Consider the following 18,871-nt stretch of genomic DNA (forward strand, 5'->3'; position numbering starts at 1 on the left):
GTTCTCTGCAAACATCAAAGCAGTGACTCGCTCCTGCAGGTTCACGCTCTACAAAATCCATAGAGCATGACCTTTCCTCACACTGGAAGCAGCTCAGGTCCTAATCCAGGCACTTATCATTTCCCGTCTATACTACTGCAACTCTGTTGGCTGGGCTCCCCGCTTGTGCCATCAAACCCCTGCAATTTATCCAGAATGCCGCAGTCTGCCTGTTGTTCAACCTTCCTAAGTTCTCCCATGCCACCCGGCTCCTCCACTGGCTTCCATTCGAATTTCATATAATCTTCAAGACCCTGGTGCTTGCCGACAGAGCAGCATGGGGAACTGCACCTCCTTATCGTCAGGCTATACTCAAAACCCACATCCCTACCCAAGCACTCCGTACCCCGACATCTCTTCTCTTGGCCTCTTAGCTCATGCTCAGCCCAGTCAAAGCTCTTCTCTGTCCTGGCACCCCAATGGTGAAACAAGCTTCCCCCTAAAGTCAGGATAGCGGAGTCCCTGCCCAATTAGTGCATTCAGCTATTTCAGCCACACCTGTTGCCGACAAGTGTATAAAATCGAGCTCATAACCATGCAATCTTCATAGACAAACACTGGCCTTACTGAAGAGCTGAAGCGTGTAGAACATAACAATTGTTGCAACACTCACTACAGAGTTCCAAACTGCCTCTGGAAGCAAAGTCAGCACAAGAACTGTTCGTCGGGAGCTACATGAAATGGGTTTCCATGGCCGAGCAGCCGCACACAAGCCTAAGATCACCATGCTCAATGCCAAGCGTCGGCTGGAGTGGTGTAAACCTCGCCGCCATTGGACTCTGGAGCAGTGGAAACGCGTCCCCTGGAGTGATGAATCACGGTTCACCATCTGGCAGTCCGACGGACTAATCTGGGTTTGGCAGATGCCAGGAGAACGCTACCTGGTTTGTCGAGATCGGTAGGGAAGAACTTGACTGGCCCGCACAGAGCCCTGACATCAACCCCATCGAACACCTTTGAGATAAATTGGAACGCCTACTGTGAGCAGGCCTAATCGCCCAACATCAGTGCCCGACCTCATTAATGCTCTTGTGGCTGAATGGATGCAACTCCCTGCAGCAATGTTCCAACATCTAGTGGGAAGCCTTCCCAGAAGAGTGGAGGCTGTGATAGCAGCAAAGGGGGGGGGGACCAACTCCATATTAATCCCCATGATTTTGGAATTAGATGTTTGACAAGCAGGTGTCCACATACGCACGTGTTGTACATTTCTGTGATCTCCACCCCAAACATGTACCTGGTCGGCACTGGCACATGCTTAAGTGGATCTTCCACTTAGATCAATGCGTTATCAAACAATGAAAGCATTGGAGTATCTGAGAGGGCGGACTCTACGTTACTTTACTATGTTACCAAGGGTAGCATCTGGCTGTATGAGGAGGCCTTTATTATACAGTCCAGGTCATGTTTGTTAGAGCACACAATAAAAAGTTACTAAACGTTTCGCAACAGAACGACAAAATGAGCGTCCAGCTAGTCCCTCCCAGTTTCAATACACTTTCCTCCATTTAGTGCCTTATGAACACAACCCAGGTCTGTCCTGTTACCTTTAGGCCCAGGTAACCCTGCAATGCCAGGCAGCCCGGGGGGGCCTGAAGTCCCCTTGTCCCCTTTGAGCCCTGGTAAGCCGGGCACACCGTTGTCCCCCTCTTCACTGGTCATGGGCAGAGCAGGGCCGGAGCAGCCAATGTCACCTGGTGAACCTGAAACATCACCACACACACAACTAAAGTGTTAATTGTGACTGTGTTAGTAACAATTGTTTTTGCAGCAACATAAAATACTAATAAAAAAATAAAATGTTCTTCTCACAATGACACTTGTGAACAAAATAAACATTTGGTTTAAATTGATTGGAGCTTCAAATACTGAACCTTGCAATTGCCCTGCATCTTAGAATTTTACTCTCACATTGCGTGTCATTGTAAAATAAAAATGTTGCTATATTAGTAGTCTGCTATATTTAAGCAATAAGGCCCAAGGGGGTGTCTTATATGGCCCATTACCAAGGCTAAGGGCTGTTCTTAGGCTTTTTTTGCTTTTAATAACCGGTTGCCAACATATAAAAACATTTGATTGACATATATATTTATCAAAAACGTTTGATATATTTTTTAAATAATATATATGTCTAAACAATGAACCTTTATTTTAACATGCGTCCTGTATTATACAATGTAAATATACCCATATACACACATTAAAATAAAATAAAAACTGTCAAGGGAAGCACAAATAAAACATCCCCAGAAAAAGTTACATTCCTCCACCAATAAGTCTCCAATCAATACTTTAGTTTGCCAGAACAAAGCAAATTTACCTAGCTCGGTAGAGCCCCCTAGGAACATCCATCATTAACCAATCCTCTGAATGGGTTAGGCAACATAGGTGTCTATACTTCAACAGCAAAGTTAGATAAGACAGAAGTTTTTGATGTAGGGCCTTGTAAAACAGACAGGCAGTAAGGAGAGATCTATGGATCTTTAGCATAGTCCAAATAACCTTTTGACCTGTAACAAGACGAAGGGCACTATAGTAGATGGTATCCAAAGGTTATCCAAAGGTTTAAGAGAAGTAGCAGCTGCACTTTGCTAAATAATATCACCATAATCAAGAACATATCAAAAGGTTGACTGTATAATCTGCTTCCTACTACTTAGAGAAAGGCATGATCTATTTCTGCAGAAAAATGCCACTATAAATCTTAGTTTCTTAACCAGCTCATCTTTATGTTTTTTTAAAAGTGTAAAATCCACATCAATCCTGATGCTTAACTATTTATATGCGGGAACATGTTCGATTGGAGAACCATCTAATGAGTGAATATTCTTACAAACATGTATTTTGTTTTGCCCGTATTAAGCACACGTTTTAAATCAGCAAGGGATCACGGTCTTTCATCTATCCAAAAGGAGGGTATAGTCCGGACACAAATCTGGTTGCTAATTATATTTCCATTGTTGCCATTCAAACAACGATTGGTTGCAATGCAGGCTGGCAAACGTTCTTCTCCCTTGCTAGCTAGCCAACTACACAGATATACAATGCGTGTCTTTCTTTTTCCCAATGCAGTTAAGCCAAAACCACGGCTCGTTATTCAGAAGGGTGTTCTACAACCCTTTGAGTGCTCTCCAAGTCTCCAAGATCAGAAGTGAATATCACAAAGCACAAAATTACAGATCACTGATCATTAGCGTTTGCCCTTGTATTTCAACATTGAAAAATATAATAACAACGTTGTGGACCAAGCTAGCCATTAACGTCCCTTAACGCTCAAAGACAGATTCAATGACTGTAGCATAGCGTATAAGACTGAATGATTACCTAATATATATTTGAGAAAGGATGAATTATAAGCATATGATTCTACCTGATAATAGACTCCTAATGATAATATAACAACTTAAACTACCAAGCTGGTAACGTTAAGTAGCCTAGGTTAACGAAGCTGACCCTCAATTGAGGGAATTCAGAGTTCTGAGACATTTTTACAACTCTGAAAATAAATACATGGGCAAATGTTCCCAACCATGATAATAATAGGCCTGCATTACGGCTGGCAGCTAATTGTTAAATTACACTTTCCATCCTTACATTGGAAGGTCACTGTCTCTGCACTGATCACTTGTGAGTGAGACAAAGCTAGCTAGCCAATGGGAGCGTTGTAGAACACCCCTCTGAATAACGGGGCGTGGTTTTGGCTTAACTGCGTTTGGAAAAAGAAAGACGTATACAATACCAGTACGTCAAACTCTGCAGCTGGACTGACAGCAAACGTACTGCATGTCTGTTTTAACCGTTTTCAATGTACATTTATTTGGATATATATCGATAATTATGTTATGATGTTGATGCATGATTTCGCCTGGCTCAGTTGCTGTCTCATCAGGACAAGGTTTACTCTCTATGGTACAGGGGAGATAACATTTCTAAAATTGCAACATTGTTGCCGAGGTCGCAGTGGTTGACAGCAAGGTTCATATAAACACCCACTGTTGGGTGTTAAATATTAATCCCAAATCACACCGCAGTTAAAAATGTATTTTATTTTTCGCACGTGAACCAGCGTGCTCACCCTGGATATAAAATGCAGTGTAGCAATGCATGAATCCAACAACATTCTATATACAGTTGTCGGAAGTCGGAAGTTTACATACACCTTAGCCAAATGCATTAAAACTCAGTTTATCGCAATTCCTGACATTTAATCCTTGTAAAAAAATCCCTGTTTTAGGTCAGTTAGGATCACCACTTTCCTTTAAGAATGTAAAATGTCAGAATAATAGTAGAGAGAATGATTTACTTCAGATTTGATTTATTTCATCACATTCCCAGTGGGTCATGAATGTATTTACACTCAACTAGTATTTGGTAGCATAGCCTTCCAAAAGCTTCCCACAATAAGTTCCCCCTGACAGAGCAGGTGTAACTGAGTCAGGTTTGTAGGCCTCCTTGCTCGCGCACGCTTTTACAGTTCAGCTCACATATTTTCTATAGGATTGAGGTCAGGGCATTGTGATGGCCACTCCAATAACTCGACTTTGTTGTCCTTAAGCCATTTTGTCACAACTTTGGAAGTATGCTTGGAGTCATTGTCCATTTGGAAGACCCATTTGCGAACAAGCTTTAAACTTCCTGACTGATGCCTTGAGATGTTGCTTCAATATATCCACATAATTTTACTCCCTCATAATGCCATCTATTTTGTGAAGTGCAGCAGTCCCTCCCGCAGCGAAGCACCCCCACGACATAATGCTGCCACTCCTGTGCTTCACGGTTGGGATGGTGTTCTTCAGCTTGCAAGCCTCCACCTTCTTCCTCCAAACATAACGAAAGTCATTATGGCCAAACAGTTCTATTTTTGTTTCATCAGACCAGTGGACATTTCTAAAAAACGTACGATCTTTGTCTCCATGTGCAGTTGCAAACCATAGTCTGTCTTTTTTTATGGCGGTTTTGGAGCAGTGGCTTCTTCATTGCTGAGCGGCTTTTCAGGTTATGTTGATTTAGGACTCGTTTTAGTGTGGATATAGATACTTTTGTACCCGTTTCCTCCAGCATCTTCACAAGGTTCTTTGCTGTTGTTCTGGGATTGATTTGCACTTTTCGCACCATAGTACGTTCATCTCTAGGAGACAGAGAGTGTCTCCTTCCTGAGCGGTATGACGGCTGTGTGGTCCCATGGTGTTTAAACTTGCCTACTATTGTGTGTACAGATGAATGTGGTATCTTCAGGCATTTGGAAATTGCTCCCAAGGATGAACCAGACTTGCGGAGGCATACAAAAAAAAATTATGCGGTCTTGGCTGACTTCTTTTGATTTAACATTTAAACATTTAACATTTAAGTCATTTAGCAGACGCTCTTATCCAGAGCGACTTACAAATTGGTGCATTCACCTTATGACATCCAGTGGAACAGCCACTTTACAATAGTGCATCTAAATCTTTTAAGGGGGGTGAGAAGGATTACTTTATCCTATCCTAGGTATTCCTTAAAGAGGTGGGGTTTCAGGTGTCTCCGGAAGGTGGTGATTGACTCCGCTGTCCTGGCGTCGTGAGGGAGTGTGTTCCACCATTGGGGAGCCAGAGCAGCGAACAGTTTTGACTGGGCTGAGCGGGAACTGTACTTCCTCAGTGGTAGGGAGGCGAGCAGGCCAGAGGTGGATGAACGCAGTGCCCTTGTTTGGGTGTAGGGCCTGATCAGAGCCTGGAGGTACTGAGGTGCCGTTCCCCTCACAGCTCCGTAGGCAAGCACCATGGTCTTGTAGCGGATGCGAGCTTATGTAGCTGGATTTACCTACGATGTCAAGCAAAGAGGCACTGAGTTTGAAGGTAGGCCTTGAAATACATCCACAGGTACACCTCCAATTGACTGAAATGATGTCAATTAGCCTATCAGAAGCTTCTGAAGCCATGATTGACTTTTCTGGTATTTTCTAACCTGTTTAAAAGCAGTCACCTTAGTGTATGTAAACTTCTGACCCACTGGAATTGTGATACAGTGAATTATAAATCAACTAATCTGTCTGTAAACAATTGTTGGAAAAATTACGTGGTGTCATGCACAAAGTAGATGTCCTAACCGACTTGCCAAACTATACTTTGTTAACAAGAAAATTGTGGAGTGGTTGAAAAACTAGTTTTAATGATTCCAACCTAAGTGTATGTAAACTTCCAACATGTGCATGCTTAGTCAATGCAGGTTAAAATTAATCAAATCTGTTCTAGAGATTGAGTGGGTCATTTGTATTAGACAATTTTTATGATCTTCCCTACTTTATAAGTAGGCTAGAATTGTAGTTAACAAACGTATTGGGCTGTAGGCTAGATTTGAATTGACACAATGAGATAGGGTGCAGGCCAGGGTGCAGGCCAGGGTGCAGGCCAGGCAGCAGGCCAGGGTGCAGGCCAGGCAGCAGGCCAGGCAGCAGGCTGTTAGCGAGCCTGCCAGCTTAGTAGAGTCTGCCACTAGCACAGTCAGTGTAGTCAGCTCAGCTACACCCATTGAGACCGTGTCTGTGCCTCAATCTAGGTTGGGCAAAACTAAACATGGCGGTGTTTACCTTAGCACTGGAATAAAGACCTCCTCCATTCCTGTCATTATTGAAAGAGATTGTGATATCTCACATCTCAAAACAGCGCTACTTAAATGTTAGATCCCTCACTTATAGTCAATGAACTGATGGTGACTGATCATAATCTTTACTTAAGTAGGCAAGTCAGTAAAGAACAAATTCTTATTTACAATGACGGCCTACCCCGGACGACGCTGGGCCAATTGCACGCAGTCCTATGGGACTCCCAATCACTGCCAGATGTGATGCAGCCTGGATGTGATTGGCCTGACTGAAGCATGGTTTAAGCTTGATGAATTTACTTGATGAATTTCCTCATGGTTACACTAGTGACCATATCCCCCATGCATCCCGCAAAAGCAGAGGTGTTGCTAACATTTACGAATTTACGCAAATGTCCATTTACCCTCCCCCCAAAAAATATACTGCGTTTTTGTTTTTTGAGCTTCTAGTCATGAAATCTATTCAGCCTACTCAATCACTTTTTATAGCTGCAGTTCATAGGCCTCCTGGGCCGTACACGGTATTCCTCACTGAATTCCTATCAGACCTTGTAGTCGTGGAAGATAATATTCACATTTTTGGTGACTAACATTCACATGGAAAAATCCACAGACCCACTCCAAAAGGCTTTCGGAGCCATCATCGACTCAGCGGGTTTTATCCAACATGTCTCTGGACCTACTCACTGCCAGTCACACTCTGGACCTAGTTTTGTCCCGTGGAATACATTTATTTTTTCCCTCATAATCCTGGACTATCGGACGACCATTTTATTACATTTGCAATCGCAACAAATAATCTGCTAAAATCCTAACCAAGTATCATCAAAAGCCGTGCTATAAATGCTAGGACATCCCACAGATTCCTAGATGCCCTTCCAGACTCCATCCACCTACCCAAAGACATCAGAGTACAAAAATCGGTTGACCACCTAAATGAGGAACTAAAATGTAACCTTGCGTAATACCCTAGATGCAGTTGCACCCCTAAAAACAAAAAACATTTGTCAAAAGAAACTAGCCCCCTCGAATACAGAAAATACCCGAGCCCTGAAGCAAGCTTCCAGAAAATTGGAAAGGAAATGGCGCTCCACTAAACTGGAAGTCTTACGACTAGCTTGGAAAGAGAGTACCGTAAAAAAATGTCAGAACCCCCACTGCTGCTCGATCATCCTATTTTTCCAATTGAGGAGAATAAATAAAATCCCAAATGTATTTTTGATACTGTCGCAAAGCTAACTAAAAAGCAGCATTCCCCAAAAGAGGATGGTTTTCACTTCAGCAGTGATAAATTCATGAACTTCTTCGGCGAAAAGATCATGATTAGAAAGCAAATTACGGACTCCTCTTTCTCCAAAGCTCAGTTGTCCTGAGTCTGCACAACACTGCCAGGACCCAGGGAGACACTCACGTTTTTTAATCCTATACCTCAAAACATTTATGAAAATAGTAATGGTCTCTAAACCTTCAAGATGCATACTAGACCCTATTCCAATTCAACTACTGAAAGAGCTGCTTCCTGTGCTTGGCCCTCCTATGTTGAGCATAATAAACGTCTTCCTATCCACCGGATTAAAACTCACTAAAAGTGGCAGTAATAAAGCATCTTGAAAAAGCCAAACCTTGAACAAGAAAATATGAACAAGAAAATATAAAAAAAACTTTTCGGCTTATATCGAATCTCCCATTCCTCTCAATTTGTTTTGAAAAATTGGTTGCGCAGTCTCGTTTGAGACCCCATCATAGCACTGAGACTGCACTCATTAAGGTGGTAAATGACTTTTTAATGGTGTCAGACCAAGGCTCTGCATCTGTCCTCCTGCTCCTAGACCTTTGTGCTGATTTTGAGACCATCGATCACCACATTCTTTTGGAGAGATTGGAAACCCAAATTGGTCTACACGGACAAGTTCTGGCCTGGTTTAGATCTTATCTGTCGGAAAGATATCGGTTTGTCTCTGTGAATGGTTTGTCCTCTGACAAATCAACTGTAAATTTCGGTGTTCCTCAAGGTTCCATTTTAGGACCACTATTGTTTTCACTGTATATTTTAACTCTTGGTGATGTCATTTGGAAACATAATGTTAACTTTCACTGCTCTGCTGGTGATACACAGCTGTACATTTCGATGAAACATGGTGAAGCACCAAAATTGCCCTCCCTGGAAGCCTGTGTTTCTGACATAAGGAAGTGGATGGCTGCACACTTTTAAACTCGTACAAAACAGAGATGCTTGTTCTAGGTCCCGAGAAACAAAGAGATCTCCTGTTGGATCTGGCAATTAATCTTGTTACGCTCGTCGATGGAAGTATCGGACCAAGGTGCAGCGTGGTAGGCGTACATCTTACTTTATTCAATGAACACCGAAAAAACAACAAATACAAATGAAACGTAAAGTTTAGTAGGGCTAAACAGCACAGTACCAAAACAAGATCCCACAAACTACAGGTGGGAAAAAGCTGCCCAAGTATGATCCCCAATCAGAGACAACGATAGACAGCTGCCTCTGATTGGGACCCATACCCAGGACAACAAAGAAATAGAAAACATAGATTTCCCACCCTAGTCACACCCTGACCTAACCAAATAGATAATTAAAATGATCTCTAAAGTCAGGGCGTGACAAAGCTTGATGGTTGTACAGTCGTCACAAATAAAACTGAAGGACATCGGCGTTACTCTGGACCCCGATCTCTCTTTTGACAAACATATAAAGACTATTTCAAGGACAGCTTTTTTCCATCTACGTGACATTGCAAAAATCTGAAACTTTCTGTCCAAAAATGTATAAAAGTGAATTCATGCTTTTGTCACTACTAGATTAAACTACTGTAATGCTCTACTTTCTGGCTACCTGGATAAAGCACTAAATAAACTTCAGTTAGTGCTAATCATGGCTGCTAGAATTTTGACTAGAATCCAGAAATTTGATCCTATTACTCCAGTGCTAGCTTCTACACTGGCTTCCTGTCAAGGCGAGGGCTGATTTCAAGGTTTTACTGTTAACCTACAAAGTATTACATTACTTGCTCCTACCCATCTCTCTGATTTGGTCCCGCCGTACATACCTACACGTACGCTACAGTCACAAGACGCAGGCCTCCTTATTGTCCCTAGAATTTCTAAGCAAACAGCTGGAGGCATGGCTTTCTCCTATATTTTTATTTAACTAGGCAAGTCATTTAAGAAAATATATATATATATATAAATATATATATAAAAAAAATATATTTATATATATTTATATTTATTTTATATTTATTTAAGAACAAATTATTATTTACAATGATGGTCTACAAGATAAAAACCCGTATGACGCTGGGCCAATTGTGCACCACCCAATGGGACTCCCAATCATGGCCGGTTGTAATACAGCCTGGAATCGAACCAGGGTATCTGTAGTGAAGCCTCAAGCATTGAGTCCGCTGCGCCACTCGGGAGCCTATATAGCTAAATTTTTATGGAGTGGTCTGCCTATCCATGTGAGAGACGCAGACTCGATCTCGACCTTTAAGTCTTTATTGAAGACTCATCTCTTCAGTAGGTCCTTACTAAAATTTACTCCTGAGGTGCTGACCTGTTGCACCCTCTACAACCCCTGCGATTATTATTATTTGACCTTGCTGGTCATCTATGAACGTTTGAACATCTTGGCCATGTACTGTTATAATCTCAAACCGGCACAGTCAGAAGTGGACTGGCCACCCCTCAGAGCCTGGTTCCTCTCTAGGTTTCTTCCTAGGTTCCTGCCTTTCTAGGGACTTTTTCCTAGCCACCGTGCTTCTACATCTGCATCGCTTGCTGTTTGGGGTTTTAGGCTGGGTTTCTGTATAGCACTTTGTGACATTGGCTGATGTAAAAAGGGCTTTATAAATACATTTGATTTGATTGAAATAGGCTATGCATTTGAAAACAAGAGTCGACCTGTGTTGATTTCAATCATGTGCATATACAGAGCCTTCAGAAAGTATTCATACGCCTTGACTTATTCCTCATTTTGTTGTTTTATAGCCTGAATTCAAAATGGATGAAATTGTTGTTTTTTATGTGTTTTAATTTGTTTAAAAGCTGAAACAGACGCATGTCAATTAAGGCAGCCCCCCCCCCGCACCTCTCTGATTGGGTTAAATGCGGAAGAGACATTTCAGTTGAACGCATTCAGTTGTGCAACTGACTAGGAACCGCCTTTCCTTTCCAAGATGACTCAAAGCTGTAAGGTGCTTCTACAAAGTATTGACTCAGGGGTGTGAATACATGTAAATGAGATATTTCAATACATTTGCAAACATTTCTAAAAATAAGTTTTCGCTTTGTCATTAACAACAAAATGTGGAATGAGTATGAGAGGTATGAATACTTTCTGAAGGCACTGTCGCCTAGGCAGGCAACAGCTGGAAGACTTGAGGAGTGAGCTAAGCTACTCCAATTTCTAGAGATAATATAACTTTTATCATTGTTTTTCATGACAATTACGCTGGCATATGCTAGGCTGTCTATGTGAATTAACACTTGCTACTCTCGTACATACATTTCTCGCCGTTGATGAACGTCGCTGTGGGATTTCAGCTTTAGGCTAGAAGCAAGGAAAAATAATATGTGAATAAAAGCCTTATTGCTTTTCTTTTGGAATTTCCCGTGGTATATCAAGAACAGCTTAGCAATACTTCAAAAAGAACAATCATATCCGTGGTGTGATATACACACGGCTGGAATGCTGTTTCAGCCAATCAGCATCCAGAATCAAAAGTACCCTCTTAAAAAAAAAAGAAGTATTATAACCCGGGTTTTGGATAAAACAGCATTCCAGACCTGTGTATATGAGACTATATACCACAGGTGTGACGCAAAAATACCTGTTTACTGCTCTGAAGTATCACTACACTGGTCTTGATATACCACAGCAAAGGACAAGAGAAAAGCAATAAGGTGTTTATTATTATTCTAAACAAAAATATGAATGCATCATGCCACAAGTTCAAAGGTTTTACTGAGTTACGGTTCACAGAAGGAAATCAGTCAATTTAAATCAATTCATTAGGCCCTGATTTATGGACTGGGCAATGGGAACAGCCATGGGTGGGCTTGGGAAGGCGTAGGCCCACCCACTTGGGAGTTAGGCCCACCCGCGGAGGAGCAAGGCCCAGCAAATCAGAATGAGTTTTTCACCACAAAAGGGCTTTATTACAGAGAAAAATACCCCCTCAGTATATTTCCCTTTGCTTCTAGCCTAGCATTAAGGTTTGCAACAACAGGGGTTTGTTACAAACCTTGCTGTCTGCCTCTCCGACCTCCACAAACATTTTGCAAATGTAATTTACACATTTTGTCGAGGTCGTAGAGGCCGATAGCAAGGTTTGTACAAACCCCTGTTGCAATTATGCTAACGCATTAGTTTGCCTGGCTGGCTCAGGACAGCTGCTGTCTCATCAGGACACCATTCACTCTCTATGCGGGGAGACCACATTAATTATTATGGATAAAGTATATCCAAATAAATGTCAATAGAAAACAGCTAAAACTAATGTAAATGCAACTTATTGTCTTTAATTTCTGCAGCAGAATTTGATTTGATTTTGTTCTGTCAATAGCTAGCTGGCAAGATTATTTGATTTCATAGCAAGGATGGACATAGAAGCTAGATTTTTCCTCTGGTGAAAGGATGAAATAGTATAAATTGAACTCGTCTTCGTGTTGTGCCTAAGAACAGCCCTTACCCGTGGTATATTGGCCATATACCACACCCCCTGTCGGGCCTTATTCCTATGGGCACAAAAAGGCACCAGAGTGAAGTTTCCCCTAGGTACAGATCTAGGATCAGCTTCCCCACCCCTGATCCTGAACTTAAAACATTGGTGGGGAAAATGTAAAACTGACCGAAGATCAGCGCCGAGGGGCAACTTCACCTAGCCTGGCTGACATGATTCACGTGGTACACCGCCGAGGGAGAGCTGTGACACACTGGTCTGGACAGGAGTCCATTTTAAATGCAGTATTCGCGCAGAAATGGGCTGTGCTTTGATTAGTTCTCTCAAAAGTTGAGACCTCACGTTGTTTGGATTTGAAAATCCAACAGTTGTATTGGAAGTGGGCTGCACTCGGGGCTGTGTGTGGTTGTTCATGTGGGTGTTTGAGTGAGAACGACACAGAGGAGAACCAATTAGTAAAAAAGCACAGCCCCCCTTCATTATCAACGCATCGTGCCGACAACATCAAAAGAGCCTTTCCAGACTCTGTAGTCAGGAGGAGTTAGGTGTTAGCCAGACTAAACGTCACCCTACTCCCATACAGACTGGTCATTAAAGGCGTCGACAACTGGGATTCTGACCTGGTGGTCCGTCGCGTCCAGGGAAGCCTGACTCCCCACAGTGGCCGGGCATGGACTCCTTACAGTCCATGCCTGGTAGACCGGAGGCACCTGTGTCTCCTGGGCTTCCTATAAAGAGAGGACATTCCTGGTCACAGCATTTTATTGATGAACCCTACTCCTTTTTGAAAAGCACAACTTACAGTATATAACGAGTACAGTACACTAATATCATGTGTAATGTAACAGCAAGACCTGTCATTATGCACTGCTTGTATGTCAACTGCTCCATGGGAGGGTTTTATTCAAGCTTTCTGAGACACTGTTTTTGCATTAAAAGTTAATGGGCCTCATTCGTAAGATTTGCCTCGTTTTAGACCAAATGTCTAAAACAAGGCACGAGTTCCCAAAATGTGATGAAAAAACATTTGTCAAATATCTATAAACATTATAGTCATGTAAATATCACATGAGCATGTTTCATTTATAAATCATGCATTTTCATGCAACATATAAATAAATAAGTCCTAAATCACAACATTACTGTGGATTTCCACGTATGCACAATGTACGAGCAAAGTTGCACGTAAGAAAAAACATTTAAATGTGGCCAGTGTCTTGATACAGTGTCCATATCTCTGGGGTTGGTATCACTGAGGTTATACAGTACCCGTTAGTCCAGACTGGCCCTTGGGGCCCAGAGGTCCTGGCTGAGAGGGCCCCTGAGGCCCTTGACACCCTCTGGAACCCTTCTCTCCTTTATAGCCTGGAGCACCGGAGGGACCGGGCACACCTGGGCCTGGGAAACACATTCACACAAACAAAATGTCTGACTCACCTCCCCAACATTCACAAATGTTATATTGAGAACAATATATTTTCCAGAATTTCAGAGAGATTATCTTGATATTGCTGCATTGTGCATTTTACTAACCTCTGGCCCCAACCTCTCCCTTCACACCCTTTAGTCCGTCCAGTCCATGCAAACCCAGTGGTCCAGGTGGACCTGGGAGGCGAAATAAGTAAATGAAAGTATGTCAATGCTAGAATCTCATATTGATAGAAACATTTGATGTAAAATAATCTCCTTAGTTTCTAGTCTGGTTGAGCATGTCCCCACCTTTGAGTCCAAGTGGTCCTTGGTCTCCCTTGGGCCCAGTTTGTCCAGAGGTCCCTGGGAGACCATCAGCCCCAGGTTTACCACTCAGGCCTGGGGGTCCGATCACACCTTCCCAGCAGAGAGAGGAGTAAAGGAGGAGAGCAGAGTATGAGCTAGGAGCTCAAACCAATCAAGGCACTGGTGAGATCATCAACAACACTAACAAACAAAGGTGAGCAAAGCCCACAAACCCTACAATGTTGGGTGTTAAGAGTTCGTTGGTGTTAATTAAGCATTGTTTTGGGTAGTGTGCAATTAAGCGTCTTGAAGGTTAAAGTCCTCACCAGCAGGCCCTGGAGGTCCGATGGATCCTTGAGGACCAGTTAACCCTTTAGGTCCTGGAGCTCCTGAAACTCCTGGTTCACCTACATCACCTTGGTCACCCGGTGCGGCTGAGGAAGGGAGAGGGGGCAAGTTTTACTGTACAGGTTGTTCACAGACATCATACACCGTCACTAGCGCATCTATAGCTTCCCTATTTCCCCTAGCTTGATCAGGGCACACATCTGCTATTGTGTGGTAAGTTGATAACAGGCCTGCACTTAAATAGTATTTTTCTTTTAAAAAAGTTTGAGCATTTGATTTGAGTTAGCCTGAATTTACCAGATTAGAGGGTTAGCAATTTTGGGACTTTTCCATTAGTTCCATAGTGCGAAACAAGTTATAGCAATCACAGCCAAAGTATTTGAAAGATACTATTTTAACTCAGTTCTTTACACATCTTCCGTGCGGTAGTTATATTGATAACGCCACTTGGAGGAGGGACGTGGACAATTACCTTCAAGTATCATCATTGGTGAAGAGCCCGTGTTGGAGTTATCAGCTGTCTCCAAGAGATGGTTACTGGTTACTAAGACCCATCTGATCTATTGTGGCAAACCCCTTAATAGCTTCAAGGGATGCCCCTTGCTCTTTTTGTCTGCATGCCCTTATCACAGCCATAGATTTTTAGCTAGTGGTGGCAAAACCTATCAGAAGTTTGTAGTGACTGAACAATGGTTTACAGTTTCTCCTGGCCCATAGACTATTTTCATGGTGAGGAACCAATTAACATTAAGTTGTCAAATCCGGAACTTCTCTTTTAAATGTGTGCTGTATCATCTCCTATCCTCTTACCAAATGCTCCAGTGTCTCCTGTAGCTCCTCTATCACCACCCGGTCCAGGGATGCCAATGGAGTCGCCCCGTTCACCTGTAAACCAATCAACTCTCAGATCTCATCACCGCAAAGCATGAATTACACAAAACAATAATGACCTCTGCCTAACAAATCAGTCATAGTCCCTGCAGCTTTTCCCTGGTGATATGCACAACATCACAATGAGAAGAGAAAATACTGTAGAAGTTGGGACTATATGTCTATTGGAAGTACCTTTAAGACCACTGTACCCTGGGAAGCCAGGTGTGCCAGGAGATCCAGTACACCCAGATTCACCCTAATGAGACACAAATAAAACCAGTTTTTAGTATTTGGCATGTATTTGACCCATGTCTATAATCAGACCAAGTACAGTCGGTACTCTTAACATCCATACCTGATCACCAATCTCTCCAGGGAAGCCTATGATACCCCTCTGGCCAGGCAGGCCAGGTAGTCCAGGTTCACCTGAGCGTCCACATGTACCAGGTGGTCCTTGAGGCCCAGCCTCTATGCCAGGCCCCCCCAAAAGCCCTGGGTACCCTGGTAGACCCCTGCCTCCCGCAGGACCCTTGTCACCTGAAATGGGGTTTACAATAAGCAAGACTGCAGTCAAACTTGCAATTCTGCTTGCTGCCAGACAAATACAAAAATGTAAGAAAAATTAACCAGCATATCTCTATGCAACACACGTATTTTATTCAAAACATTAGCCAGCGCAAATACCTAATGTTTCAACCTATATGGCTTGTGTAACAGAGTAGATCCCTTCTCTGTCCTGCCTGGGAGTGAACCCCTGACCTTCTTTACAACACTCACAAACACTCCAATCGCTCTACCAAAACCATGGTCTTGATTGAGCAAGGGGCGACACTACTTCCAGTCTCAGGCAGGGTGATGTCACCACTCAACGCTTGCTCTGGATACTACACCTGCTGCTCTTGACACTCAGTTAAATGTAAATTCAGAAAGAATAACTACATTGCCTTCAGAAAGTATCCATACATCTCTTTGACTTATTCTCCATTTTGTTAAGTAACAGGCTGAATTCAAAATGGATTAAATAGATGTTTTTCTCTCACCCATCTACAGACAATACCCCATAATGACAAAGAGAAAACATGTTTTTAGAAATGTATGCAAATGTAGAGAACACAAAATACAGAAATATCTCATTTATTTCAGTATTCACACCGCTTTGATATGACACTCCAAATTGAGCTCAGGTGCATCCAATTTCCTTTGATCATCCTTGAGATGTCAGTCAGTACCACTTGATTGGAGTCCACCTGTGGCCAATTTAATTGTTTGGACATGATTTAGAAATAAACACATCTGTCTACTGAAACTATACTATGAATTTCAAGGAACTGTGCGTAGATCTCTGAGATAGAATTGGGACAGCGACATATTTTTGGTTGTTTTGGCTCTTTACTCCAGCACTTTTTGAAATGAAAGGTTACAATGACTATGCGGTTAAAGTGCATACGGTAAGCTTTAATTTATGGGTATTTTCATCCCTATCAAATGCACATAAAAAAGTTTGGACACCTATTCATTCAAGGGGGTTTCTTTATTTTTATTGTTTCTACATTGTATAATAATAGTGAAGAGATCAAAACTATGAAATGACACATGGAATCATGTAGTAACTAAAAAAAGGTTAAACAAAACAAAATCTATTTTATATTTGAGATTCTTCAAAGTAGCCACCCTTTGCCTTGACAGCTTTGCACACTCTTTGCATTCGCTCAACCAGTTTCACCTGGAATGCTTTTCCAACAGTCTTGAAGGAGATCCCACATATGCTGAGCACTTGTTGGCTGCTTTTCCGTCACTGTGTGGTCCAACTCATCCCAAACCATCTCAATTGGTCATCTAATGCAGCATTCCATCACTCTCCTTCTTAGTCAAATAGCCTTTACACAGCCTGGAGGTGTGTTGGGTCATTGTCCATTTGAAAAACAAATGATAGTCCCACCAAGTGGGCGGCAGGTGGTTAGAGCGTTGGACTAGTAACCGAAAGGTTGCAAGATCGAATCCCTGAGCTGAGCTGAAGGTAAAAATCTGTCATTCTGCCCCTGAACAAGGCAGTTAACCCACTGTTCCTAGGCCGTCAATGACAATAAGAATTTGTTCTTAACTGACTTGCCTAGTTAAATAAAGGTACAAATATTTTTTAAAAAGTGTAAACCAGTTGGGATGGCGTATCGCTGCAGAATGCTGTGGTAGCCATGCTGGTTAAGTGTGCCTTATATTCTAAATAAATCACAGACAGTTTCACCAGCAAAGCACCTCCTCCTCCATGCTTCACATTGGGAACCGCACATGCGGAGATCCTCTGTTCACCTACTCTGTGTCTCACAAAGACACAGCGATTGGAACCAAAAATGTCATATTTGACCACTGGTTCCAAACTGTTTATAGTCCCATACCCCTTCAAATATTCAACCTCCAGCTGCGTACCAGGACCAGGGTCAGCGCACTCTGAAATGTTATTTTTTTGTTGCCATCATTGCCACACACAGTATGCAATACATTTATTAAACATAAGAATGAGTGTGAGTTTTTGTCACAACCTGGCTCGTGGGAAGTGACAGAGCTCTTACAGGACCAGGGCACAAATAATAATAATCAATAATTTTGCTCTTTATTTTGCCATCTTACATATAAAATCTTATTCACAATTTTTGATGAACAAATAACTCACCACAGGTTAATGAGAAGGGTGTGCTTGAAAGGATGCACATAACTCTGCAATGTTGGCTTGTATTGGAAAGAGTCTCAGTCTTCAATCATTTTCCACACACAGTCTGTGACTGTATTTAGTTTTCATGCTAGTGAGGGCCGAGAATCCACTCTCACATAGGTATGTGGTTGCATATGGCATCAGTGTCTTAACAGCACGATTTGCCAAAGCAGGATACTCTGAGCGCAGCCCTATGCAGAAATCTGGCAGTGGCTTCTGATTAAATACAATTTTCACAGAACCACTTGTTGCAATTTCGATGAGGCTCTCTTGTTCAGATATCGGACTGGAGGCAGGGTATGAAATGGATAATGAATCCAGTTGTTTGTGTCATCCGTTTCGGGAAGGTATTTGCGTAATTGCGCACTCAACTCACTCAGGTGCCTCACTATATCACATTTGACATTGTCCGTAAGCTTGAGTTCAATTGCATACAACAAATCATACAATGATGGAAAGACCTGTGGCCTACCTGGCCCACCCAGGTAGGCCAGTCGCGTGAGAAACTCGTCATCATGCAAGCGGTCAGACAAGTGAAAATGATTAAAGAAAACTTTAAGCTCGTCTCTCAATTCCAAAAAACGTGTCAATACTTTGCCCCTTGATAACCAGCGCACTTCTGTATTTTGTAAAAGCGTTACATGGTCACTGCCCATATCACTGCATAGTGCAGAAAATACACAAGAGTTCAGGGGCCTTGCTTTAACAAAGTTAACCATTTTTACTGTAGTGTCCAAAACGTATTTCAAGCTGTCAGGCATTCCCTTGGCAGCAAGAGCCTCTCATTGGATGCTGCAGTGTACCCAAGTGGCATCGGGGGCAACTGCTTGCATGCGCATTACCATTCCACTATGTCTCCCTGTCATGGATTTTGCGCCATCAGTACAGGTACCAACACATCTGG

General features: G+C 42.5%; 1 protein-coding gene across 4 annotated transcripts in view; it reads right to left on the reverse strand.

Moving 5' to 3' along the window:
* Positions 1-18,871, reverse strand: part of col4a4 (collagen, type IV, alpha 4) — a 148,572-nt gene that overhangs the window by 20,277 nt on the left and 109,424 nt on the right. For all 4 annotated transcript variants that reach the window (XM_052467075.1, XM_052467074.1, XM_035791406.2 and 1 more), the window contains 9 exons: positions 15,616-15,797; positions 15,453-15,516; positions 15,198-15,272; positions 14,366-14,473; positions 14,043-14,150; positions 13,857-13,928; positions 13,593-13,721; positions 12,944-13,051; positions 1,587-1,742 (listed from right to left, as the gene is read on the reverse strand). In XM_052467075.1, the coding sequence (XP_052323035.1) occupies positions 1,587-1,742; positions 12,944-13,051; positions 13,593-13,721; positions 13,857-13,928; positions 14,043-14,150; positions 14,366-14,473; positions 15,198-15,272; positions 15,453-15,516; positions 15,616-15,797 (1,002 nt within the window). The remainder of the gene's footprint in view (positions 1-1,586; positions 1,743-12,943; positions 13,052-13,592; positions 13,722-13,856; positions 13,929-14,042; positions 14,151-14,365; positions 14,474-15,197; positions 15,273-15,452; positions 15,517-15,615; positions 15,798-18,871) is intronic.

The sequence above is a fragment of the Oncorhynchus keta genome, chromosome 18 (genome assembly GCF_023373465.1).
Source record: "Oncorhynchus keta strain PuntledgeMale-10-30-2019 chromosome 18, Oket_V2, whole genome shotgun sequence".
Lineage (NCBI taxonomy): Eukaryota > Metazoa > Chordata > Actinopteri > Salmoniformes > Salmonidae > Oncorhynchus > Oncorhynchus keta.